Source organism: Bidens hawaiensis, unplaced genomic scaffold (genome assembly GCF_021521415.1).
Source record: "Bidens hawaiensis isolate Kalapana, Puna unplaced genomic scaffold, B.hawaiensis_p1.1 tig00019791_1, whole genome shotgun sequence".
NCBI classification, from domain to species: Eukaryota; Viridiplantae; Streptophyta; class Magnoliopsida; order Asterales; family Asteraceae; genus Bidens; species Bidens hawaiensis.
This window is the reverse complement of record NW_027493002.1, coordinates 210298-237167: the sequence shown is the minus strand read 5'-3', so window position 1 is coordinate 237167 and position 26870 is coordinate 210298. Positions and strand designations below refer to the sequence as shown.

The 26870-nt window shown below is 39.3% G+C and overlaps 2 protein-coding genes across 3 annotated transcripts; both read right to left on the bottom strand.

The window, feature by feature from the left end:
- Window positions 1-14250: 14250 nt before the first annotated feature.
- LOC143559222 (quinolinate synthase, chloroplastic-like) lies at window positions 14251-17128 on the bottom strand. The gene is made up of 7 exons (XM_077047872.1): window positions 16373-17128; window positions 15985-16269; window positions 15665-15883; window positions 15402-15581; window positions 14834-15331; window positions 14586-14747; window positions 14251-14497 (listed from the first exon to the last, which is right to left on the bottom strand). The coding sequence occupies exons 1-7, from the start codon at window positions 17105-17107 to the stop codon at window positions 14426-14428; spliced, it is 2151 nt and encodes a 716-aa protein (XP_076903987.1). The 5' UTR covers window positions 17108-17128; the 3' UTR covers window positions 14251-14425.
- A 5300-nt stretch (window positions 17129-22428) lies between these two features.
- On the bottom strand, window positions 22429-26007 carry LOC143559221 (serine/threonine-protein kinase AFC2-like). Of its 2 annotated transcripts, XM_077047870.1 has the most exons (12): window positions 25814-26007; window positions 24773-24962; window positions 24543-24569; window positions 24309-24462; window positions 24150-24198; window positions 23934-24048; window positions 23714-23805; window positions 23463-23619; window positions 23319-23383; window positions 23138-23235; window positions 22958-23060; window positions 22429-22859 (listed from the first exon to the last, which is right to left on the bottom strand). In XM_077047870.1, the coding sequence occupies exons 1-12, from the start codon at window positions 25913-25915 to the stop codon at window positions 22710-22712; spliced, it is 1302 nt and encodes a 433-aa protein (XP_076903985.1). In that variant the 5' UTR covers window positions 25916-26007; the 3' UTR covers window positions 22429-22709. The 2 variants fall into 2 exon arrangements, with proteins under 2 accessions (XP_076903985.1, XP_076903986.1); XM_077047871.1 differs by lacking the exons at window positions 23934-24048; window positions 24150-24198; window positions 25814-26007 and having other exon boundaries at window positions 24773-24931.
- Window positions 26008-26870: the final 863 nt, after the last annotated feature.

Here is a 26870-nt window from a genome sequence, read left to right as displayed (position 1 = left end):
GCAAATCCTTGTACATCTTATCAGCGCCGGGATGAATAGAATATCGAGATTTGTGCGCTTCACTCAGGATATCAGCGCGAAGATTTTCATCAAAGGGAATCCAGATGCGATTAAGATAACAGAGAATTCCACTCAGATTGGGCACAAAATGCGCTTCCGCGCCACACGCTAACTCGGCGCGAAGGTTACCATTACTGATGGATGCGCGCTGCGCGTCACGAATACGCGATTCAAGGTTGCTTTGAATCGGCGCGAAGTGAAGCTGGGTGCGCGGCAAGATACAGTTAAGTTGGCAGGGTTTTCGGCTGAGCGCATCGGCTACCACATTAGCCTTACCAGGATGATACCGGATCTCACAATCGTAATCGCTGATGAGTTCGTTCCATCGGCGTTGCCTCATGTTAAGTTCCTTCTGATCAAAGATATGCTGAAGGCTTTTATGGTCAGTGTAAAGGATACACTTAGTACCATAAAGGTAGTGTCTCCAGATCTTCAAGGCAAAAACAACTGCACCAAGTTCGAGGTCGTGAGTTGTATAATTCTTTTCGTGAACCTTAAGTTGCCTTGATGCGTAAGCGATAACCTTGCCTCGTTGCATAAGAACACAACCGAGACCTTGGTTGGATGCATCGCAATACACGACAAAATCATCATTACCCTCAGGTAGCGCAAGAACAGGAGCTTCACACAACAGACGCTTGAGCGATAGAAAGGCTTCTTCTTGCTTCGAGCCCCAAATATACGGTTTACCTTTGTGCGTTAGAGCTGTTAAAGGCAATGCGATCTTTGAGAAGTTCGAAATGAAACGCCGGGTAATAACCAGCTAAGCCCAGAAAGGAACGGATCTCGGAAGGAGAGGATGGCGTAATCCAGTTCTTGATTGCTTCAATCTTGGATGGGTCGACATGAATACCCATCTTGTTTACAACATGACCAAGAAACTGTACTTCATCCGACCAAAATTCACACTTGGAGAGCTTAGCATAAAGCTGCTCAGCTCTAAGCTTTTGCAATACCAATCGGAGATGTTGCTCATGCTCGGCCTTGGTCTTAGAATAAATCAGAACGTCATCGATAAACACAATCACGAATTTATCCAAGAAAGGCCTACACACCCGATTCATTAGATCCATGAAAACGGCGGGTGCGTTGGTTAAACCGAAGGACATGACCAAGAATTCAAAATGGCCATAACGAGTTCGAAAAGCAGTCTTCGGAACATCTTCATCGCGGATGCGCAACTGGTGATAGCCAGAGCGGAGATCAATCTTCGAGAAACAAGAGGCACCTTGGAGTTGATCAAAGAGGTCGTCAATACGCGGTAAGGGATACCGGTTTTTAATGGTGAGTTTGTTCAACTCGCGGTAATCAATACACATGCGAAACGATCCATCTTTCTTTTTAACGAACAACACCGGAGCACCCCAGGGCGAAGAGCTAGGGCGAATGAATCCTTTAGCAGTCAACTCTTGAAGTTGGCTGGCCAATTCTTGCATCTCAGCGGGTGCAAGACGGTAAGGAGATTTAGCTACGGGGGAAGCACCAGGGACAAGATCAATACGGAACTCAACTTCACGAGCGGGAGGGATACCAGGAAGATCATCAGGAAAAACTTCAGGAAAATCACGCACAACAGGGATATCGCGAAGCTTCTTCTCTTCAGCAGGTTTGACCACATGGGCTAAGAATGCAACACACTTCTTCCGCATAAGCTTTTGGGCTTCGGCGCAAGACATAAGCTTAAGACCGCGGGAGGGTTTTTCGCCGTAGATGTGAAGATCACCATTTTCTCGAGGTATGCGAATCAACTTCTTGGCGCAAATAACTTCGGCGCGATTATGCGTAAGCCAGTCCATACCAATGATAACATCAAAGCTTCCAAGAGGCATGGGGATGAGGTCGATCAGAAAATCATTTTCGTTAAGGTTAAGCGTACAATCCTTAATCACCGAGTTAATTAAAACAGTTTCACCGTTAGCCAATTCAACTGAAAAATCTTCTTTTAAATCGCTGCGCGGTCGCGCAAGCTTCTGCTCGAAGGCGCGAGAGATAAAACTTCGATCGGCGCCAGTATCAAAAAGTACAGAAGCATAAAATCCGTTAAGCAAAAATGTACCATTAACTACGTCATTATTCGCTTGCGCTTGGTGCGCGGTTATGTTAAAAGCTCGTCCACGTGTCACTTGGTTCGAAATCTGGTTCACCGGATTTGCTTGCGTAATCTGAACTTGTAGTCTTGGGCACGCGTTCCGGAAATGACTGGGATCACCGCAGTTAAAGCACGATCTGGGTCGTGGATTTTGGTAGGTTGGTTGTGGATTCTGCGGGTAGACTGGTGGTGTTGGCGCAATTGGATTGGCGGGAGGGACTCTACAGTATTCGGCAGAGTGACCAACGCGGCCACATCGGTTACATTGTCGACACGGGGTTTGGGTTGGGTGGTGAAGTCTACAGGTTGGGCAAAAGGGTTGATTTCCTGTGTAAGGTTTCTTAGGTGGCGGGGCAGGGAGTGCGGGATTGGTTAAGGCATAGTTGTGGACTACAGGAGGTGTTGGGTAGGCTGACAGAGGGTTAGGCGCATAAACTGGAGGTTGATAAATGGGTTGCTGGACAATGGGCGGGTTGGTAAGCGCATAGGCCTTGCGCCTGCGCTTGAGGTTGTTACGGTTTGAGGGTTCTGGTTTGGTTTCTGTTGGTTCAGGGGCTGTCTTGGTGAGTTTGGTCTTCTCAGCTCCCCGCAGGAACAGGGTTCCTGCTCTGACATGGTTGTCGCTGAGCACAGCGGCCAACTCGATGGCGTCAGAGAGGGTTGCTGGGTTTCTGGCCCATACCGAATCTTGAATTTCCATGGGGAGTCCCCCAAGGAATTTCTCTATGGCTCGGCGGGAAGGGGTAACAAGGTGAGGGACAAGCAGGCTTAGTTCATGGAAGCGCGTCGCGTACTCGCGCGCTTCACCACTGTACTGCTTAAGATTCCAAAATTCCTCCTCCAGGCGCTTAACTTCGTTGGGAGGGCAGAATTCTCGCGTAAGAATTTCCTTGAATTCCTCCCAAAGCATGCTGGAAGCAGCTTCTGCGCCACGCGCATGAGCTACTCCATTCCACCATGTAAGCGCTCTAGATTCCAGGACACTGGAAGCATACAGGGTTCGTCTGTCTGAGGGGCATTGGGTATGGAGGAAAGTGTTTTCGATTTTCTCAAGCCACTGGAGCATCACGGTGGCTCCTTCAAGACCTGTGAACTTTGGGGGGTTACCCGCGTTAAAGGATTTAATGTTGTAACTGGAGGTATTGTTTTGGCTCAAGGCTTGGGCTATCGCGGCGGCCATTTCCTGGGAACGTTGCTGTCTACGCATGCGCGAGGCTTCTCTTCTCTGAAATCGGCGAGATAGCGGAGGCATTCTATAAAAATTTTAATTTTAGTTAATATCTTGGTTTTAGCGCAAAGTTTTAATCTTATAAAGCTTGGTTTCGCAGAGTTAGATACTATCAAAAGTTAAAGTAAAATAAATGACTTTAAATGCAGACTTAATTAAGGTAACAAATTCGAATCGAGAATCGACAATTCATGTATCACCATGATCTTCCAAATTCTCAATTTAAAATGACGAGTAAACGAGTATTGGAGATTGACGATTCATGTATCACCATGACTTTTCAATCCTCAATATAAAATATACAAGAAAATGAGTATTGGAGGTTGACAATTCATGTATCACCATGACTTTTCAAGTCTCCAACCTCAGAACATAATCGTAAATGGAAATTGAAAATCAACTATTCATGTATCACCATGACTTTTCGGATTTTCAATCCCAACAAACGAATATGTAAGTAAAATCAATAAAAATCGAAATTCAACAAAAATCGAAATATCGCGGAGTAGAACATAAAATCATATACTGCGCAAGCGCGAGCATATTTATAAACAACGAGTAATTAACAATAAGCGCGCAAACATGAGATTTCTCTCATGCGCGAGAAGGGACTCTTAGGTATTCTAGGCCGTTACGTCTAACCACCTATCCTAAAGTCAACGAGCTCTGATACCAATCTGTAACACCCCGACCAAAGGCGGATTATACATCGGGGCGCCACATATTGTTTCATTACTCGTGACACTATTGGGTGTCAATATTTATTAAATACATTCATTCGCGCACGCGCAGGGTAAACATAAGATAACATAAATCATCATAAATCAATATATTATAAATCATAATATTCGAACAGCAAAAACTTGTCTTAATACATTTTAAACTAGGTCCAAAATAAAGAAAACTTCCTAGGTGTCCACAAGCTCCAAACGGCTACTGCAAACCTGAACATGTGTTAAAATAAACGTCAAACACTTGCGTGTTGGTGAGAAATCAAGTTTAATACAATACATAGATAACAATAAATCTGCGCGCAACACGTGTATGTCTGGTGTTTAACAAGGGTGCAATCAGACTGTGATCAAGCCTAGATAGATCATAGCTCATAGTTCATAGTTCAATCCGTGCTCCCAATTGAGCACAAAAACGAGAAAACATCTGTGCAAGTGTAAACAAAGAAAACCGTAAACGATAGGTCTCCCGTGTTCATCTAATGGATCCATGAAAACTGCGGAATAGGCCGAACAAAGCGGTTAATGATACACCCATACAAATAAACAGCCAAGTAAACGTCCTCAACACATGGGATACTGCGCGACTAAAGCTCATAAACAAGTTTAAGACTCTAAGTTTGTATGAACACATGAACATCCCAAAACATTAAAAGCAAAAAGGGATTAGGTACGAGATTACTCACTGGATAAACGATGCGGTGTAAGATAAAGCAAGAACCAACTTTAAACAAGCACAAGTTAACCTATAAACAAGATTATTGTTTTAATGATTTGATTATAAGTTAGCATAATTAATAAGTAAGTTATTATATATATTATATATTACCGGAAAAGCAGGGCAGAACAGGGAGGAATACGGAGGCAAGGGGAGAGACGGCAGAGGATCAACGGCAGAGAGCAAGGAAGAACAGGAGAGATTAAGTGCTTGTGTGTGTAGTGTTAGGAAAAATAATACTATTATTTATAGAGAAACCCTAGGGAACACAATCCCTAGAAAAGGGGAAAAGATCTCAAAAAGCAAAAGATTCCAAAAGCAAAAGATATCAAAAGATATGGCAGCTGCAGGGAGCAAGATAAAGCTGTCAGGGAACAGTAAAAAGCATGGGCGGATCAGATAAAGGTACAGGTCAAGCATGGCAAAAGCAGATCTCAAAAGATTATGTCAGTCACTTTATCTGCCAACCAATGGGGTTGGTGCGCATGCTGCGCCGAAAGTAACTTTTCAGACATAAAGCAGATTAGGTCAACAGCTCAAAAGATAAGACAACACAAAAGCAAACGGCTAGATTAAACAGAAGAAAACTCAAAGGGTTTAGCGCGAGAAGGCTCGAGCGCGATGGCAGACACAGAAGGTCAAGAGAGCGCGAGCGCGAAGGCAGACAGAACCAACCTTAACGCGTCGCGGAAAGAACTACATTTCTAAGCGCGCCGCGGGAAGAATCACATTTCTTAGCGCGCCGCGGGAGGAACTAAAATTCCTAGCGCGCCGCGGGAAGAACTATAATTCTTCGCGCGTCGAGGGATGAACTACGATTATTAGCGCGCTGCGAGAAGAACTACAAATCCTTAGCGCGTCGCGGGAAGAACTACCGTTCTTAGCGCGCTGCGAGAAGAATTACAATTCTTAGCGCGCTGCGAGAAGAGTTCGTCTCGCGTATCGCTGTAACAGGTGGTCTTCACGCAGGATTCCTTGTAAGGGGTCTGGCGCGTGGAGCTGCGCAGACAACCTTAGGCGGGAAGGAACAAAGGACAAGCAAAGAGTTAGAAGAAAAAGAGGGAAACAAGGCGTAAGGGCGGGACGGCGACAAGAGGGAAAAGAAGGCGGAAAGAGAGAAGGAAGAGGGACGGGACGGCGGAAAGAAAGAGAGAGAGAGGCGGGAAGGAAAATATATATTATTATTAAAAGTAAAATATAAGTATAAATAAATATTAAATCATAAAAGAAAGAGATCGGGTAAGGGAAACGGGTACCTGGGTCGGGTCGGATCGGGGCAGATGTCACAACCATGCCTCCTCCGTCTTCGGCAACGACGGCCGATCCTTCAGGTATGCATGGGGCTTCTCGCCAACCTCTGCCTCCTTCCCATCTACCTGACCTCTTGGACGGATTTCCCTTGGGTTCAGGTGACGGGTTTGGCGGCTATCGGCCTGTTATTGACCCTACAGGTGCGTAGGGTTCTCTTGGCCTATTATTATTATTATTATTTATATATATCATCTTTTCCTAACTGCTTTTTGTTTTTTGCAGTGTCGGATTCCAATGAAGTGTATGTTCCACGATGGAACATCCGCCGAGGAACAACCCTTCGCACACCTGTGGAGTGCGTGGATTGGGCTCGTCACGCAGCTCCCAGTGGTGCGTTGGGGGAAGCCATGGCTAGCTACCAGGAGGGTAGGCTAACCAATGAGCTTCGGGTTCTCCTGGCCCGGATGCAGCCGCGCGTCGAGCTGCTTTGTCGTGAAAACGACAAGTTAAAAGCAGCTCGCATTCAAGAAGTAGCTCAGGCGCGGGCTGTCCGGGAGGAGAATAGGAGGCTCTCCGCCGCGGCTGCGGAGAAGGAGAAGGCGTTCAAGGCCCTTGAAGTTGAGGTTCAGGCCCGTCTAGAGGCCCGTTCCAAGGCTGCCCAAGCTGTTAACGAACAGCTTCGGCTGGCTAAGGAAACTGCTAGGAACGCAACTGAAAGGGCCACCAAGGCTGAAGCTGTTGCTGAGCCTCTACGCCTCGAGAATGAGGAACTTAAAGCTAAATTAGAGGCGCTCCAACAGGCTCATGATGCCTTGGCGATGGAGGACGCGAAGAAGCTCCAAGAGATCCTGGACCAGAGGGGCGTGCTTGACCACACTGAGCGGAAGCTAAAGGGCGTCGAAGAGGCTGCTGCAAAGGAAGTGTTGCTTGCCAACCTCAATAAAAGTGAAGCCGAACGCGCCTGTAACCAAGCTCAAGCCGCCCTCCAAGAAGCTCTGGTTGCCAAGGAATGGCTTCTTCGAGAAGCGTTGTCTCAGGTAAGCTTTTCATGTCTTTACGCTTTTCTTTGTAAATAGAAAAGGTTTTGATACTTGTATATTTTTTTGTAGGTTGTGCATCGGGTCTTCACGGAGACGTCTTATGACGATGCTATGAGCACAGCCCTCAACGCTTCTCATGAGGATGGGGAAAATGCCGGCTTCCTGCTTGGTCTAGGGTTTGTTGAGAAAGGCATCCCGCCTTCCAACTTCCCTTTGTATGATGTGGATACTGAAGCTGTTTATGACCAAGCAGTGAATCAGTATGCCGCCTTCCCGCATCCGGTGGTGGAGAAGGTAAACGAAGTCGCTGCTGCTGATGATGGGCTAGCTATCCTTAAAGCTTTCCTTGAACCGTCACGCTCTACTGATGGTGCGGGTCCAAGTGGAAGTGGTCCTGAAGCATGATCCTGAAGATCCCTTTCCACCATTAGCGTAGATTTTTGTTTTTTTGTATAGCTTCTTTTGTATGCGGGTATGCACCCAGCAATCTTTGTAATATTTGAATTTTGATGGAATAAAGATTGTGTTAATTCTTTGCCTTGTTTATTTTACGCATGTTTTGATCTAACTTAGCAATTTCTTTAGTACTTAGATAAGTTAACTTTTTAACGTGGCAAATTATAAGTTTGTTTCGCTTCCTCTTTCATGATTGTGCGGGTATGACCGTCACTTACACTTAGTAGGATGGCTTAACTTTACTTATATCTGACCTGCGTGGAAGTTTTCCTCATCTTTTCCTTTGAAATTTTCTAAGTGTTCAGAATAAGTTAACCTTTGGACGTGGTAGATAATAGGTTGAAGTTTTGCCTCCTTGTTCGTGATTGTGCGGGTAAGACCGTCACTTGCACTTACAAGGATGGCTAAACTTCACTTACATCTGACCTGCGTGGAGGTTTTCCTTAAAACTTGAAATTTTTACCGTTGTGTTTATGCGGGTTTTGCCGCCTTCCACACGTAACGACTTACTTCTTCCCCTATTTATGCGGTGAATACCGGCACATCAGTGTGGGAAGTTCATAAGTATAAAGGTAAGGCTATCAACACATTGTGAAAGGAGAATCATTTCCATTAGAAGTGGCTCTAGGCCTTTTCTTTACAAGTTTGGAATTGATCTACATATAACATTTGCGTAATTGAGCTCCATTCCATGTTCTTGGGATGGGAGTGCCATCGAGCCTTTCGAGCCGGTATGCGCCCTTTCCCAGAACTTCTTTGATAATGTATGGCCCTTCCCAGACCGGGGCCAGCTTTCCTGGGCGTTCTTGGTTCGAAGCCTCGTTGTTACGCAGTATGTAGTCTCCTACATTGAAGTTGCAGAGTTTTACCCGCGTGTTGTAGTACTTTTGCATTTGTCGCTTGTAGTTTTCTTCACGCACTGCGGCTAAGTCTCTGCGTTCCTCGGTTAGCATAAGGTCTAACCGTCTTTCCGCATCATTTTCTTCTGGCTGAATCAAGACCCTTGGTGAGGGTAAACCAATTTCGACCGGGACCATGGCTTCAGTGCCATAAGTGAGACTGAATGGGGTTTCTCTCGTACTGGCCTTCTTCAGCGTTCTGTTTACCCAAAGGACGTGCGGAAGCTCGTCCACCCAGCCGGATCTGTGTTCCAAGAGTCTTTTCTTTATGCCTTCGACGATGCTCTTATTTGCTCTTTCCACCTCACCATTACCTTGCGGGTGTGCCACTGAGGTAAAGGTGTGGGTGATTTGAAGTTCTTTCAGCCACTGTTGTAGCTTCTTGTCAGCAAAGTTGGTGCCGTTATCGCTCACCAAATTCTGTGGAAGTCCAAAACGACAAATAATAAATTCCCAAATAAATTTTTTGATATGTTTCGCGGTTGTTTGGGCTAAGGGTTTTGCTTCTATCCACTTGGTGAAGTAGTCGATGGCTACCACTAGGAACTGAACATTTCCTGCTGCTGTAGGAAATGGGCCTGTCACATCGATGGCCCACTTCTGAAATGGCCATGAAGAGGTGACTGGAACAAGTTCATTCTTCGGGCGGTGCGTGTTGGGTGCATAGAGCTGGCAAGACCTGCATTTTCTGATGTATGCCAGCGCATCCGTATGCATCCCCGGCCAAAAGTATCCCGCGTTGTTTAGCTTAGCTACAACAGCGCGGGGACCTGCGTGTACTCCACAGATGCCTTCGTGTACTTCCCTTAGGAGGTAGTCAGCATCTTGGTTGTCCACGCATCTTAAGAGTGGGCCAAGAAAGTTACGTCTGTAAAGGATGTCATCGATGAGTTGATAATTCAGTGCTTTACAGCGTAGTTTTCTTGCCTGTGTTTTTGACTCTGGTAGTGTACCTGCCGCAAGATATTTTATTAATGGTGTCATCCACGTTTCTGTGCCGGTTTGGATGACACAAATTTCCTTGTGCGGGACCGAAGGTGCCTCGAGGAGTTCAATGCGGATGTCCTTTCCCAAGTGGGTGAAGGCTAATGATGCAAGCTTGCTTAACGCATCCGCAGATTTGTTACTACGCTTGACGTGTATGACTTTGCAATCGTTAAAATCGCGCATAAGGGTTTTTGCTTGTGCGAGGTACAGGGCCATTGTGTCGTTCACGGCCGTGTACGTCCCGTTGATTTGATTGGCTACTAACATGGAATCCACGTGGGCTTCCAAGTGTTTCACTCCCATCTTACGCGCAATTCTCAGCCCAGCCAAGAATGCCTCACACTCGGCTTCGTTATTCGTACTTGGAAAATCCAGTCGAATAGCGTAAGTGTATTCTTGGCCTGCTGGGTTGGTTAGTTTCAGCCCTGCGCCTGAACCCTCGTTACTGGCTGCTCCATCAGTGTAGAGTCGCCAGACATCATTGATGTCCTGTGCAGGAGAGGGTTGAGCCTCTTCCTGGCACTCTTTTTCCCGCGATGCAGGCACTTCCGCAATAAAGTCGGCCAAAACCTGGCCTTTTATGGCTGGTCTTGGCTTATACTTTATCGCGTATTCCCCCAACTCAATTGCCCATTTGGCTAGGCGTCCCGATAACTCGGGTTTGCGTAGAACGTTTGCAAGTTTGAAGTTGGAGAGAATGGTGATTGGGTGACCCTGGAAATATCGTCTTAACCTCCTAAGTCCTAAGCTATACTTCTACACCTCCTTTCGTACTTGATTTATTTCAATTGTGCGTTTGTTTTCTTTTTATATCATATTATGTTTTTTACCTTCCTATATATATTTTGAGCAAAACCTATAGTCAGAATTTCTCTCAAACCTTCACAATTCCAAAACACAATTGAAGTTGCATATATATGGGAAAGAGTTAGCTACACCCACCCAATGCCATAGTTTGACCATGACTTTAGTTGCAATGTTACATAACCTATGACTATTATGATTGAGAAAAGATGTTTGGTGCATACAGATTCAAACTTTTTGTTTTTAACTCTCATTAAATGGAACTTTACAGTACTAACTTCTAAACGCAGGGGTAGAGCAAATTTACAGTGATATGGAGATTCAACCAGACCTCACAGCTGGCACAAACTCGGCCTACAAGACCGTAAAAGTTAAACTTTGCTATGCATCCATTATTCCAAAGGACCGATCTTGGAGAAAAACAGCTGACCTTTTAAAAAAAGTCTAGACCTACCCACACAAGATGGTGTCTCATTCATACACTGCTTCAAACAATTCATTTACATGGGCTACTGATATATATATATATATATATATATATATATATATATATATATATATATATGAATCTTGCGAGAAGTGCGAGAAGTGGATCGTAGCCGTTGAATATATATAAATATATATATATATATATATATATATATATATATGGGATGGATCTTGCGAGAAGTGATATTAAAGCGAGAAGTGCGAGAAGTGGATCGTAGCCGTTGATGAGATGTAATCAGAAAGCACAAGTGGCAGAATTGTAATTAAGAAGATATTTAAATCACATGTTTTAAAGTTAAAAGGGTATAACTGTAATATGTGTGTAGGCACAATTGAAGCAAACGTAACTCTTTGAATCAGATCCCCTTATTCATGCCTTATTCCCTTAATCAAACTCAACCCAAATGCCTCAACATCAAAATCAATTCATGAAATCCGTATTACTTTCTTGAAGATTTAGTGCACACGTATAAGAAAAACGTTGAAAGAAATCGATTTGGGGCTTGATAGTGTCATCGCAGCAGAGGTTAGGGTTTTTTTTTCGATTTTTTTTGGGTTTTCGATTGTATATTTGCTTACATAAGCGATTTCACAGTCCTACAACTAAATTACATAATCGATTCCTTTTATTTATTGATTTGGGTGAATTATTATTAGTTTTTTGTATTCAAATCGATTCCTACAACCCTTACTTGCTTTTTTATGTTAGTTTTGTTTTGATATGTGTTACATTGTATGACTAATTAGCTTACGATGTATGAATAAAGTTTCTTAATTTTTATTACAAGAGTTAATAATTGGGGAAAAAATTAGGGTGTTTTTTTAGCATTAATCTGATTCTAGTTTTTTTTCTAGAAATATTATCGGCTACATTCGTATTTGATTCAATTTACCTATTTTGTTGTTTAATAATATTTTGTTGGTGCCTACAATATGATAAGTGATGCCTACACGACACTAGTTTCCAGACAAGATTACACTATTTATTATATTCTTGTATGACTTGTGTAAGGTTACATTACTTCCCCATGTAAGCCTCCGACTTCTCAAATATCCTCCTACACCTGAGTATGTAAACTACGTATTGTGGTATTTTTTTTTTATGAGTCGGTGTATATTGTAAATTGATGTGTGTGTTCATATATGTATTTTCCTACACCGCATATGAATGCCTACATAGTAGTATTTTCCCGTGTATGCATGCTCGATTCATGTGTAGGCATGCTCGATTCTTGTGTAGGTATGCTCAATTCATGTGTAGGCATGGTATTATATTAGTACGCTAGGTTTATGTGTAGGTATGATATTGAATGACACATACAATGAATGAATCAACTATGTGATATAGTGTTGGAATAATTTTATGGTTGTATATAAGTGCAATATTTTGTCTTGGTGAAAAATCTTTATTGTTTTTTATATGTTCTTTGTATGTAATTATGTATAACCGTATTAAATATGTGTTGATGTCAAATATAAACTAATAGTATGTTTAATATAAATTATTTTGAGAAGTTTGCTGATATAACTACTTTTAGTATGTTTAGGTGATTAAATATAGTTATGTGTATGTGTATGTTCTTATGTTTGATAAGTGTCAGAGGTATTATATTCTCATAAGCGTGATCTTTGTATTTAAAAACAGTGTGTTTAACTAAAAAACAGGTATGTGTATGTAAAAAAACTATGAAAATGCAATGTATACTGTAATGTAAAGAATATAATGTAAATTGTGTTGTCCGTATGTGTAGGCAAACACTATGTGAACGTAATGCAAAAAATGTAATGTAAACTTTAGTTTGTGTAGGGTAGCATTAGTATGTGTAGGTAAACTGTTAAGTAAATCAAATGTAAACTGTGTTGGTCATATGTATAGGTTAAACTATAAATGTAAGGTAATCACTAGTCTGTGTAGGTAAAATGTTGTCCTCATTTGCTTAGATAAACCAAGTGTGTTGTTTTACCTTTTCTATATAAATAAAGTACTAGAATGTAAAACACTTATGAACCATGTACAAGTGATCACATACCAAAATTAGCTTTTACTAAAAACATTCATATATTTTCGTATTTTGCGTTTTGTTGTGATATTAATAAAAGATGTGTATGGGTTCTACTATCCTATGTATGACTAGTACCTGTTAAAGACTAACTATATTATTAAGGACACATTCGTTTAGTTATGTAGGTATTTGTATGTAGGGGTTCTTTTATCATGTTTGTTGAGTTTTTGTTGTTGCCTGCTGTGTACGAAGTCATATTATATTTTATATTATGAATGTGTGCACGTGATACCATTGTATAATAAATGATTTTTTGTTGTGTAGGGAAATTATCTTATGAACGTTAGTACAGTCTCAAATTCTAATTTACTTTGTGGAGGACATTTTTGTGAATTACCTAAGGGTCATTGACATCCGAGGGCAGATGCTATGGATACTCTAACACCAAATTGGTTTAAGTTAAAATGGGCTACAACATACGATTATCATGATGCAGGAATTTTTATCACGAGAACAATGTCCGCGACCAAGATTCTGCCATCGGGCAGAAACACGAAAACGAAAACATCGCATATTATGGAGGTTCTTAGTTTAGAATGATTGTTTGGTTAATCAAAGAACAATTTTGTTTCCATATCAAATATTGGATTGGTGTGTCATTGTATGTAAAATACTAATTTGTAGTATTGTGTAGTTTAATTTCCTACACCATACAATGATGCTGTAACTATGGGAAATTGATTGAAAATTTTAGAATATTATTCCGTTATTCCGTAAATATACGACACCAAAAACAAACCTACCAATACACAATAGCTGATAGTTTTATAATAGATATTAAAATTAGTATAGAATATATATGTCATCTGATAAATAAAATTTAGGTATATTGGTTAGTATTCATATATAATTTAAGTCATAATATTTTGTTCTATAACTTACTAATAGTAATTAATAGTTACCAAGAAAAGAGAATTGTTCATTTGACTAACATGCCCTTCTAATTAATAATTAAACAAATAAAAAGAAAAATTATGATTGGTTGTAATGACTTCTCGCACTTCTCGTAATAAGAAACACTTCTGAAATAAACCTAATCCTATATATATATATATATATATATATATATATATATATGGGTGTAAACATGAAATTCACGGGTTTTGGATTAGTCTAGACAAGCTCGGTCAGTTTCAGGTCAAATCCACGACCACATTTACTTATACAGGCTGTGTTTTAATCAGTCTTAAATATACTTGCTGCGGTATATCTTGTGAGGGCTTTTGCATTCAATGCTTAGGAAGAACAAATAGCCTAAGGCCAGACCACAAATGTGCACAAATCTACCAACTTGTTCAATCACATGTCACTTGATATTGCATCTGCTCCATAGTTCTCATTGGCTGGTTTCTTTTACATGGAGAAGAGAAAAGCAAGGTAACAGAAATGAGATCATTTTCTGCATACCTAATACAGAAAAAAGGAATCATCGGTTTTATAACTAAAAGATGCTTGTTTGTAATGCAGTTTATTTATTTTTATTTCTTTAAATCGAAGGAAGACGTATACTTGTGTGATCTATAGAGTAGCTTTAATAGTCGGACGACCTTATTTGAATACATTATCTCTAACCAATTGCCATCTTTACAACAGATGGATTATATAAAACGCTATGGGGCACTTCCATTGTTACCAGCACCGAGGATCTGATAAATTAGCTTCTCTGGCAGTTTCTTTGTTGCCTGACAAATAATTAAATACACGTAAATAACAATAGCACACATGTTTCCTTATTTTTTTCCTTATAATTTTCATATTATCAAACCTGACCTGATAATGTCTCATATGCAAGATCGGCTCACAACCTACATCTGCAATTAACTTCCCCTTTGGTGTAAGCAAACTAAACCGCCCAGCTTCATACTGTGCAAGACTATCTTTACCATGCGGTAGGCTAGTCAACACTTTGAAAAGCGAAGTAAGCGAGTTCATCTAGTTAACAAGTCAATACAAACATTAACTTATGATTAAACAGTTTCATTCAAAAAAATTAGATCTTTACTATAAATTGTTTATACCTTCATATATGGACAAGATGCACAGCCACCATGGAGAGAACACCCTTCACCACTTGCCACACCAGGTATTACAGAAACATTCAAACCATCACCAGATTGTAGGCCCGCACTTGACTTTTGTGAAACTGTGGTAACTGAATCTGATGAAACTGGAAAAACTATCTCAACACTAACTTTCCCTGTGCTAACTGAAGAACATAATAACTGTCGGACATTTGCAACGATGGATGTCACCATTCCTGATTCTGTTCCTAACACAAACTGAAGATGATCATCAATGTCTCTATCGAGTGCCTCTTGAACCCTACTTTTTATAAAATCTAGTATGTTTTGGGTGGACCCCACCACCCCCATTCCTCTTCTTTTAGCTTCCATTGCTAAAGAGAACATTTCACCAGGTACCTCAAAATGAGCAGTGAGAAATGCATCACAATACATGTCCTTAATTTTTTCCACCACTTCATGCCCGAAGAGATGATGAACAATGCATGTTCCATTCTGACACAAAACAATTCATTGTAAGAAACAATAACTTCACAGAAAGTTGTCACTGAATTAACTGAATTACCTGAAAATAATGCAGCCGAGATAACAATGAGTTGATTGAGTTTCTTGTATGTTCCGGATGGATCTTGGCTATTTGTTCATCTGTCATGAATGTCATCTGCTGAAATAACTCAATAATATTTGCACCCATGTATGAATCCGGCCCGTACCATACATTCAAGTTTGGTACTTCAGCAAATGCCTGATAAACAAAACAGAACAATTACTCAAATGAAAAAGATAATAAAGTGAATAATTGGTACATAAATGAGAATGAAAAGGAACCTGTAAGATGGTTTGTACAACATTAGAAGATGTACATGTGATCGTAGGCACAAGTTCATGCGCGTGAGCTTTGGTTTCCAGAGAAGTGTTAATATAGACAACATGCAAAGAAGGAGATGAATTAGAAGCTTCCGAGAGATAACTCGTGTATGCAGGGCTAGATGCAGCATCAGCCAATGAGCAGCCGATTTGTTCATCCGACATCCTGTACACACCAACCTGCAATACACTTATGTAAGTCACAAAGAACATAAATGCAAAAGAATAAAATTTTATTTTAAAAAAGTTAACTCATCACATAAATCCAAATATAATATTACCTCTGGAAAACCAGCTTGATCAAGAATGGCACGAACGTTTTCTGACATGAAATCTACACCTAAAACAGCTATGAATTTGCATCCTGCTTTTGCCATGCTAACAGCTTTGTCTGCCATAACTAACGAATCGGATATATGAATATGAGGCCAAAGTTTCTGTGCAGAAGTTAGAACGCCTTGCACCTCCGGATCCATGTAAAAATGTGCAACAATGCCTACTTGCCTTTCGTTCAATAAATTAGCAAGCTCTTGTACCTTTGCATCATCAGGGAACAAAAACCTTGCCTGCAATCATGCAAAAGCTAAGCTTAAACTTATGACTTCATAAATTCAAAATCAATGTAATTTTTCCTTTTTATAGTACAAATAATATTAAACAAACACTAACCTGCGCCTCGGCAAAACTCCCTTTGGCGCCAATACCTTCTTTGGTGATCACCATGGACGGAAACGCCTCCCCAACCGACCTCCCCTCTCGCTCGGCCACAAGCGCCTTGGTCCTCTTCTGCATACTAACCAACACATTATGCCAAGTATTAACTCTAGAATCAGCCTTCACTCCATTCAAACCAGCAACAACATTCAAACCCCCCAAATCCTCTGTTTTCAATCCTAATACTTCCTCCGGCTTCGCTCCGTCCAAAACCGAAACCAAACACGAGCAAAAACCTCTCGTAATCTCTGAATCACTATCAGCCAAAAACCTAACAACACCATCATCATCTATTCTCACATCCAGCCACACCTGCGTGGTGCATCCCATCACTCGATTCTTTGAAACTTTAATCGAGTCATCAAACTCCGGTAGAAGACTCGCGTAGTGTAACAGCCGCTTAACGCGATCAATCGCCTCTGAAATGGATTCAAATTCTGATGCTAGCCGTTGAAGCTTTGATTGAGCAGATAACTGGCCGTCCGATGTGATAGACGGAATAATAGTTACAGCTGAGCATGAAACCGTGGACCAAGGGTTTCGATTAATAACACCAGACTTGACGGTTTTGAATGAAGTAAAATACTGAAGATGGAGTTTGGTGGTGTGGTTAGGGTTTGTAAATGAAAGTTTGTTGTTGAAGCAAGGAGAACAGTTACAGCTGGTGATGGAGAATGTTGCAGAGTCCATTGCCAACGGTTGAATGATGGATGTGTTGTGTTGGTGAGAGGTTCAAATAAGACAGGGTTGGAATAATAACCAGAATAATAAGACTTGTAGTTGTCCTACACCCGATTAGCCGCGAAAAAATATCAGTTCTTAATTAAATATCTTGGGATAACATTAATAAATATCTTTCCTTAATTAGTATGGTACGTTGGATATGTTGTAGTATTTGGCATTTAGTAAGAGTTGGAAAGAATTTGATATAATGTGTTGTCATTAGTGAAACTTAACTAATTACTTTACTTTTATGTAGTAGTATTAGGTTTTAACTAACAATTAAATTAAAAGAAAAAAATAAAAAATAAAATAAAAATATATGATTGGGGATGGACCCACCTCTTACATCTCATTAAAAGCTTGGCAAACATGGGTTTGGTGGTGTTTGGAGTGTTAAAGTGTGACATGACGTGTCTTTTATGCTCTCGTCCTCTCTCACTACATATAGTCTAAGCAATTCTATAAATGCATTATATATCAGCTAAAATAATATGTTATGTATAAAAGGTTTTTCACCTATTTCTAGTTACAATTCATTATATAATCAACATAACTTATTTATTTATATATATATTATTACTTGTAAACACGATTATTGTATCTAAAAAAAAGGTGATAAATAATGTTGATAAGAAAGAAAATTGTGGATGGATAATATGTATCCTCTTTTTGCATATTGAAGTTTGGGTGGGTACTTTAAGATTTTAGTCTATTTGTGGGCAAAGAAAGTTGGTTATTGGTTTATATGAAGGGACGGATAAGCAAGAATCCATGACATGTTCAATCAAGTAACCAACCACGGATCCGAAAAGGCCGTGAACCTAACCTTATTCAAGTGGCCCTACACTTTTGTTGGGTTAATTCTTGGGCGAATTTTACTTTGGAAATTCTCCACTAATCGCATACGCGTATACCAAATACAAATTCGATATGAGTTTTTGAATTGAGACATTTTTGTCATTCATGTAATTATTGTTATCCTATACGGATTCGGGTTTTGAAATTTAGACATTTTTATCGGTCATGTCTATGCTAGTGTTATTCCAAATGGTTTTGGGTTTTGGAATATAGACATTCTTTTTTGGGATAAGATATATGGTATTTTTATTCTAAATAGATTTTTTTGTTTTAGTGACGTTAACAGCACTCGAAGCGTCACAACAGATTTTTTCGAACAAAAACCGATAAACTCAAAACCTCTTCCTACTCCATCTCATAAAACATCTCCCAGATTTTTTCGAACAAAAACCGATAAACTCAAAACCTCTCTTCCTACTCCATCTCATAAAACACCTCACGCCCTTCTATGGATTGCCTGTTCTTTCCTTTGTGATCGTTCTTCACCTCAGACATCACTACGCCGCCTTATCGTTTGTAGGGTAAACGCCTTATTGCATTTAACCACCACGGGTTTTCAAATACAGAATACTGCTTTGTCGCTAGTGTGAAGTAATGCCATTTTGAAACGTGTTATGCGGCTGCCTGACACGATAGTTGGCTTACTTTTTCGTTTTCTTGATTCTTACACATGAAATTTTGAAGTGTTATTTCTTGTTTTCTCAATCGTCTATGGCCAAACTCGATTGAATAGCATACAATAGGCTTTCCTCAAACAACACCCACTCTCGAGTAGAGGTGCACAAATCGGGTTCAACTGGAAAACCCGAACCGGTTCGAAACCGGTTTTTCACACCGGGTTGTAAAATGGCACCGGTTCCAATCAAGAACCGGTTCGGTTCCCGACCCGAACCGATGCCCAGATATACTAACTTTTAAGAACCGGGTAGGGTATGAACCGGAACCGGTTTTTACGTAAAAACCGGTTCCACCGGTTTTTTTTGAAATTTAAATATTATAGCCGTTAGGAACCGGTTCCAAAGGCCATATAGCCGTTTTTGACCGTTGGAACCGGTTTTTTAACTATAAATAGGTTATTTTTTTACTCTAAATAGCAAGGTTTGTTTGTTTACTTGTTAAACCACTTCCAAAACTATAAAACACACTCCAAACCACAATTAACCTTAAACCGACAACAAATGGCAACTAATGATGACGTTGTTATGGTGATCGAAACAACAAGATGCCCCGATGTTTGGGTTCATTATGATTTGTGTCTCATGACCGACTCACATGAGTTGGCACGTTGCAAATATTGCTCGAAGTTTCTTAAAGCAGGGTCCAACTCGACATTACGAAAACATACGAATAAGTATTGTCGAGAGAAAAGAAGTTTGGATGCTAAAAAAACGGAAGTGGGAGAGTCGTCCGGCTCTACAACCCAAAAATAAGTATTCCCAGATTAAAACGACGGACTTTGTTTTTTATGTTTTAGTTGTTATGTTTAGTATCGTTTATGTTTTAATAATGTTTGTAATAGTTATTTTTTAAATAAATAAAATGTTCGTCGTTATTAAAAAAGTAACAAAAATTAATCATGAGTAACAAAAGTAATTATAATAAAACAAATTAAAACTAAATATTAGTTGAACAAGTTACAAATAATTTTACCAAAACAAATAATTACAACTCTTCTTCGTCTTCATTCTCGTCTTCACCCTCGTCTTCGTTATCGGAAGAAACCCCGTCCTCCGCCTCCTCATCATGAATATGACGCTCTATTGGTATTTCGTCTTCAAAGTTCGCCTTGTGTTGTACACGATCCACCGCATCCAAATGGTCCTTTAGGCAAATGCAAACCTCTAGAGACTCGGGAGTTAGTTTTGTTCTTCGCATAGATAACACCCTCCTACTAAGAGAAAAAACCGATTCGGAAGCAACCGTTGAGGCTTGTACAGCAAGCAAATCACGAGCCATGGCGGATAGAATGTGAAATTCGTTTTGTTTACCTTTCCACCAAGCCAACAAATCAATATTGCGAATTTCGTCGACCGTTGCGCCCTCAACATAGTTTGCTCCACTATATCGACCAAGTTCGCTACTTGGTGTGTTTCCTCTTTGCCTCTTAGATGCCGATTCACGAATCTCATTCATCAAGTTTGTAAGTGGGTCATTGCACGGCCTACTAGTTGTTTTTTTCACAAAAGAAGATTTCGTGCTTGGACCATACATTTGAAAATAATGGTCATAAAGGTCTTGAAGGTTTTTGTTGAACTTGTCCTTCGCTTCCGTTGACAACTTCGGGTCAATCTCGTGCATACCTAAGTTGTCGAATATTTCCTCAATCGTTGTTTCAACCCCATTAACATTCCAATAGGGGTTTAATGCGGCGGCACAGGTAAAGACCGGCGGTATGTTTTCAAAATATTTTATGAACTTTTCTTTCATCACCGCAACAATATTTTCGAAGAGTTTGTTCTTCTCCGCAAAGCTTTTAAAAACACAAGACATATAGTACAATTCTTGCAAAACCCAACAACTAGTAGGGTAATAGACTCCCGATAATTTTGTTGTTGACTTTTTGAACACGTCAAGATACTCCAACAAATAACCGACTTGGACCCAAACACTTTCCGGAAACATATCGGCCTCGCGTTCTTCAACAAGATTGTTATGAAAAGCTTGTAAAGTTTGGCGTTGGGCAAAAGCACACTTTAACATATGACAAGTTGAGTTCCAACGGGTTGGAACGTCCCAATTCGGCCCCAAATACTTTCTTTCAACCGACTTGCAATAGTTCTTATATTCAAGATGTTTTCTTTTACCACTTTTGAAGACATCTTGTAACATAAGTCTAAAGTATTTTAAATCATCACAAATGTTTTCATTGTCAAGACCTATTTGAACAACCAAGTTGATGATATGTGCAACACATCGGACATGAAAAAAATCCCTGAAACAAGGTGGTGAATATTTAATGATAAATTTTTCAGCCGCCTTAGTATTGTTTGAAGCGTTGTCAAACGAAATCGAAAATATTTTATTTCTCAAGTTGTAAGTCGTTATAACTTCATCAAGTAATTCAAACAATTTTTCGGCGGTATGTGGGAACGGGAAGTTTTCAAAAGCGATGGTGCGTTTCATCAATTGCCATGTCACCGGATCAACTCAATGAGCGGTGACACATATGTATGATTCGGGCAACCCGTGTGGTGCCGACCAAATATCGGTAGTTAAACTAACCATGGCTTCTAAAGAATGAAAAGACTCGATTAACTCTTTTTTAGCACACTCCCACAACCTGATACAATGACGTCTTAAGGTAGTACGACTTACATGTGTGTATCTCGGTTGTAGAGTTTCGCGAATCAACGACGTCAACTCCGGGTCATCAAAGTGGTTAAACGGCAAACCTCGTTGAATAACGAACTTTGCCATTCTATCTTGAACTTGAGTCGTGTTGTAACGAAATAGTGTACCATCTTTACCCAAGTCAATTTGATCGGTCGCGCCAATCCCTTTCAACGCCTTGCAATATGGCTTCTCGATGTGCTTTCTCAAAGTAGAGTTGGAATCGTGCTTTAATATTGAACCACATAGTTTGCAACGAGCCTTTTGATAACCTTCGTCATCCACAATCAAATCTCAATTCTCCCATATGTCTTGGTTGCGGTTATGGTTGACTACCGTAACAACCCTTTGGTCCTCCGTAACAGGAACGGGGGCAACAAAAACACTCTTCTTAGCCTTCTTGTTAGTTTTTTTGATGGGTGCCATAATAATATTTAGTTGGATGGTCGGGTAACGGAACGGGTTTGCTAAAGGAGTAGTATTTTAGTTTGTTTTTGAGTTTGGTGGTGAAATTAGTGGTGGAAAACAAGTTATATATAGGTTTGGGCATCAAAAACCGGTTCCAATGGCTATATTACCGTTGGAACCGGATCTATTGTCTCTCAAAAACCGGTTCCAACGGCTATATTACCGTTGGAACCGGTTCCAACGACTAATTGGTGGCTAAAAAACCGGTTCCAACGGCTATATTACCGTTGGAACCGGTTCCAACGGCTACTTTGACTTTTGTTTGACTCTTCAAAAAAAACCCGCCGGAACCGGTTTTTCCGGGTACGAACCAAACCGGTTACAATTAAGAACCGGGTAGGAACCGGGTTGGAACTGATACTAACATACAAATATGAGAACCGGGTACGATTTTCGGGTACAAAAATACCCAAACCGGGTATTGTACCAACCGGGTTGGAACTGGAACCGGTTCCGGTTCGGTTCCACCAGTTAGGTTCCGGAACCGGTTTTTTTGTGCACGTCTACTCTCGAGTGATAGTCTCTACTCGCAAGACAGTGAAGGTTCTCAAGATTTTAGTGCAAAAGTAAACAAGGTAAAAATTTATTTAAAAGAAACAGAGAGGCACCAAAAACAGATCATCCCGTTCAAAAGCTTTGAAATAGTAATTATATTTAAAACTTTAAAAAACACCAAATACCACAATGTCATCTACTCAAAGAGGTCTCTCTACAAAGTACAAACTAAAACAAACTGAGTATAATACAAGTCAATCAGATGTGCTATTGTCGGTTTATACCCTGCTGTTAGGGGAAAACATAGCAACCCCTTATTTAGGGTCTTAAATTCTGTACAGTCAAAGAGCCCGCCAAGTCAGCACACGCTATCTCATTCTCTCATATTTTGAACTGACCAAAGTTCACCTTACACAGACTAAAACCGTCTAAGATGATCCCTAGTGAAGAAAGGATGTCTTAGTGCAGCCCGTGCTGTTAGCCTGTCAGACGGATCATACCTTAAAAGCCCTTGCAACAAATGAATCAAGTCCCCAGCAGAATGGTCTACATGTTGCATTATCAAGTTCTGCATAACATAATAGAAGAATATTTAGTACACTATACAATGACAAGGCATGCAACTAAAAGAATAAAGTATAAAAAGGATTCTTTTCAAAGTGAAACCTGAAGTCGAGGTAGCTTCATCACAGCTTTTATACTTTCTCTTGAAGTAGCACCATCAGGCCAGTCCAATCTACCCTTTCTTACATACTTCTCAGCATGTCGGCTGTCAAAATATTTACATGGCGTGTAAGGCACCTCCAAATTATGTAGAAAAGGATCGACTAAAATAAATAAACTTACTCTAGTTTCTTCAACATGTGCATGGGCATCGGACCAAAAACTCTCTCCATCATTGCAAGGTGTTCCAAGTTTTCATGGGTTTGGAACAAAGCTTCACCCTGTTACAAACAGCAGTTAAAAACATAATTTAAAATAAGTTCAAATTTAGATCAACAAAACAATGGCTGGTGTTCGAACTTACTGTGCAAAGTTCAACTAGGATACAGCCAACACTCCAGATATCACATGGGTAGCTCCATCCAAGTCCTGTGAGAAACTGAAGTTATACAAAATACAGAACTTAAAAAGAAAAAAAAAGATGTGAGCGTCATTAACAACATTTTACCTAATATAACCTCAGGTGCACGATAGTGACGGGTAGATACTATGTAGTTCTGATCCTGACGGTCATATGTTGTACTACCAAAGTCAATCACCTTAATAGCACTTGATTTTGGAACCCTTTTGGAATAAAAATTATCCTTTGGTGACCTTGATGAACTCTGAAACAAAACAAAAAAACAGCATTAATTATTAAAAACATCATCACAAACCAACATCAATGCCACAATGGCATGAGCAGCCCAGTAATTATACTTTGTAATCAGGCACTTTTATGTACTCTGGAGAGACTAGAAGTACATTCTCAGGCTTTAAATCAGTGTGTATTAACTGCAAGTCATGCATAACTGCAACACATACGATACCGGTCAATCAATTCATTCATTAGACGCCAAAAAGGTTCAACTTATTAGTTATTTTTAAAATGATGCATCATATATATGAAAAGGACTAGCTATAAGTGATTACTACACACATGCAATACATTCCAAAAGTTGTCGACCAAACTCCCGAACTAGGTCAATTGGGAATGAGCTATAATTGTTTTTGCGTAGAAAATCATACAAGCTTGGTCCAAGCTTCTCAAAAACCTGTTAAGACCATTCGAATACACCCAAAATCTTAACCCTAAAAACCTTAGGTCAATTGGAGGAACAATTCCACCATATTAATCATCATATTGTTTACTTACAATACAGATATGGTTACGATAGTCAAACCAGTTCCTTAATTGCACACAACTGCAAGGAATAAACCAATTTAACAACACAAAACCAAACACAACCATTATGCAAATCAATCTAACATTGCACAAAAATAAAGTCAACAATGTTGGTCAATGTTCACTCACCGGTTGCCACCTTTGTCATGTTTACCAAGTTGTTGCAACATATCAATCTCTATCATAGCAGCCTCACGATATTTCTTTATACCACGAACGATTTTTATTGCCACCATCTCTTTTCTTTCTTTGTCCCAACATTCCAATACTTGACCAAACGTACCTGAATTAAAAAATATATCAATGAAACAAACTCAATACATTATCAATACTATCTCCAATTTGTTAATAAATCAAACTCACCTTCGCCCATTTTTCCATGAATCTTATCTGCAAGATATGACAAAACAAAAGGGAATATAAGAGACCAAAACATGGAATAATGACAGATAAAATAATGTAACAAAGTATACTTTGAATAAAAAATTAATAACACAAATAAACTGTGTTTCTTACTTATTGAACCATATCTAAAGTATAAAACACATGAAAAGATTAATATTCATGATAATAATGTAGTGAAAGGTATTTACATCGGGTAGTTAGATTATCCCCGACTGCAAAAACATAGTGTCCATCTTTATCATCTTGGCGCCATGGTGGAGAAACATTTCGAGCCACACGTTTAAGGACAGATGAACTGTTATGGTCAGTTGGAGCACCCGAAAGTGCCAGGCTGGTCACGTTTCCAATCTCTTGTCCACAAAACAATCCTAGCTGAGCCTACACACATTCACCCAATCATGTTTCCTTTCGATATTCACCCAATCATGTTTCCTTTCGATATTCAGCCAATTATGTTTCTTTTAATATGCAAAACAATCACTTACAAATTATTAATTCACTAACACGTGTACGCATCGTTCGAGAAACCTCAACACATTCATTAATTTAACAAATAGTTTCTTTAAACTTTACTTTCGTATGATGAGGAATCACCAACAAGATCGACGGCAAACAAAAAACGCACATCTCAGTTTTAAAAATTTTACCTTCAAATGTTCAGCAAGTTGTAGCACTTTGTATATGATTTGTTAACACCCCTAAGTTTAAATTGTATATACGAAATATGAAAAACAGCATGCTTATGTTAACATGTTATTATTCATTCCCAAGAAATACAATCAAACTTTAGAGCCTTACACAGCACCACAACCGACCTAACGCCCCAAAGTAAAGAGTTTTTATCTTGCATGTGTGTCCTTCATTTGTTACCGACCTTATAGATGATCACTCATCACTATTAACTCAACCATAAAATAACTTTCAACAACAAACTCGCATATAGAAATTTAAACGCACTTTAGAGGTTAAACAAAACAAAACAGATAACACATAACTGCATAATCTATCTAAACCCTAATTCACCAAGCATAATAATAAATAAATAAATATATAAATAAGTATATATAACAACATACTAGATCTAATTGCATAGATCTGGATTCATCTGAAACAAATCGTAAAAAAATTAGACTAAACAAATCACACCTACTATTCTTCTCTATACCAAAACCATAAAATCACCGATCATTATAAACATACATAATATATAAAATAAACGAGATGTATACCTTGGGGGTGAGAGGAGCAACGTCCCAGCCCAAACGCTGTCGTTTTCGCGGCCTGAGATCCAATTGAGTAATCGGAAACTCCGTAACACGTTCCATCTCCATAATCGAACCTGATTGATAATTGATCTATAGAAGGCTGATGATTGAAGATGATTTTGAAAGCCTAATTGATGATGATGCAGATTGTAGATCTGTGAATGACCAAGGGAAAGTTTTGGAAACCCTAATATTGGCCGAACAATTGAGGGTCGGTTGGATGAATGTATCCTGCCGTACACGTGTCTCGTGTTATGTATGTTGATAATGTCTTTTTTTTATTATTTTTTTTATCCGAACCATTGATGTGTTGACCGTGGTTCGGTTCATGAATCCGTTTTAAACTATGGTTAGGTCTTATGATTGAAACTAAAACTTTTAAAACTCTGAAAAATCTATCTATAATATATATAAATGAAACCATAAAAATCATGTGTGTCGTGATATGGTCATTCTTCTTTTTTTGGAGTTATCAGATTTGCTTGATTTTTAAATGGAGTTTCTCATGCATTTGACCCGAATTCACGGGTATTGTTATTTGACCATGATTTAAGGTTAGTATGTCTTTGCCATTTTTCTGGCAATTACATTCATATGAAATGAAACAAGTCATTTTGTTATATATTAACTTTTGTTTTATATGTTTTTTGATTATACAATTGTTAATTGTAAATTATAAAATCAATTAAAAATTTGTCACACACAAAATATTAATGACAACAAATTTATCATGATTAATCAATTTCAAATTATAAAGATTCTAAAGATGGTTATCTAATCAAAGTTCAGCTAATCTGGTTTTGGTATTTAATAATGATTTTTGTATAATCATGAGCATGTGCTCTCAAATGACATCCTATTAATTGATTAAAATGTATGATATTTTATGTGTATAAATATATTTTTAGTTTCATGGATACATCATCATTTATATATGGTTTGTAACATCCTGCTTTTAATAATATTAAATAAAAGAAATTCCGTTTACTTACGGGTGTGTTTATATTCAGTAAAGGTTAAA

What these genes read in the sequence shown, in the direction of transcription:
- LOC143559222 (XM_077047872.1), bottom strand. Translation starts at nt 17,107, where the DNA reads ATGGACTCTGCAACATTCTCCATCACCAGCTGTAACTGTTCTCCTTGC. An exon ending in CATCTTGTCCATATATGAAG is followed by an intron (nt 14,748 to 14,833) that starts GTATAAACAATT and finishes CTTGTTAACTAG; the next exon opens with ATGAACTCGCTTACTTCGCT. An exon ending in TGCATATGAGACATTATCAG is followed by an intron (nt 14,498 to 14,585) that starts GTCAGGTTTGAT and finishes ATTATTTGTCAG; the next exon opens with GCAACAAAGAAACTGCCAGA.
- LOC143559221 (XM_077047870.1), bottom strand. Translation starts at nt 25,915, where the DNA reads ATGGAGATGGAACGTGTTACGGAGTTTCCGATTACTCAATTGGATCTC. An exon ending in ATCGTAACCATATCTGTATT is followed by an intron (nt 24,049 to 24,149) that starts GTAAGTAAACAA and finishes TGGTCTTAACAG; the next exon opens with GTTTTTGAGAAGCTTGGACC. An exon ending in TGAAGCTACCTCGACTTCAG is followed by an intron (nt 22,860 to 22,957) that starts GTTTCACTTTGA and finishes TATGTTATGCAG; the next exon opens with AACTTGATAATGCAACATGT.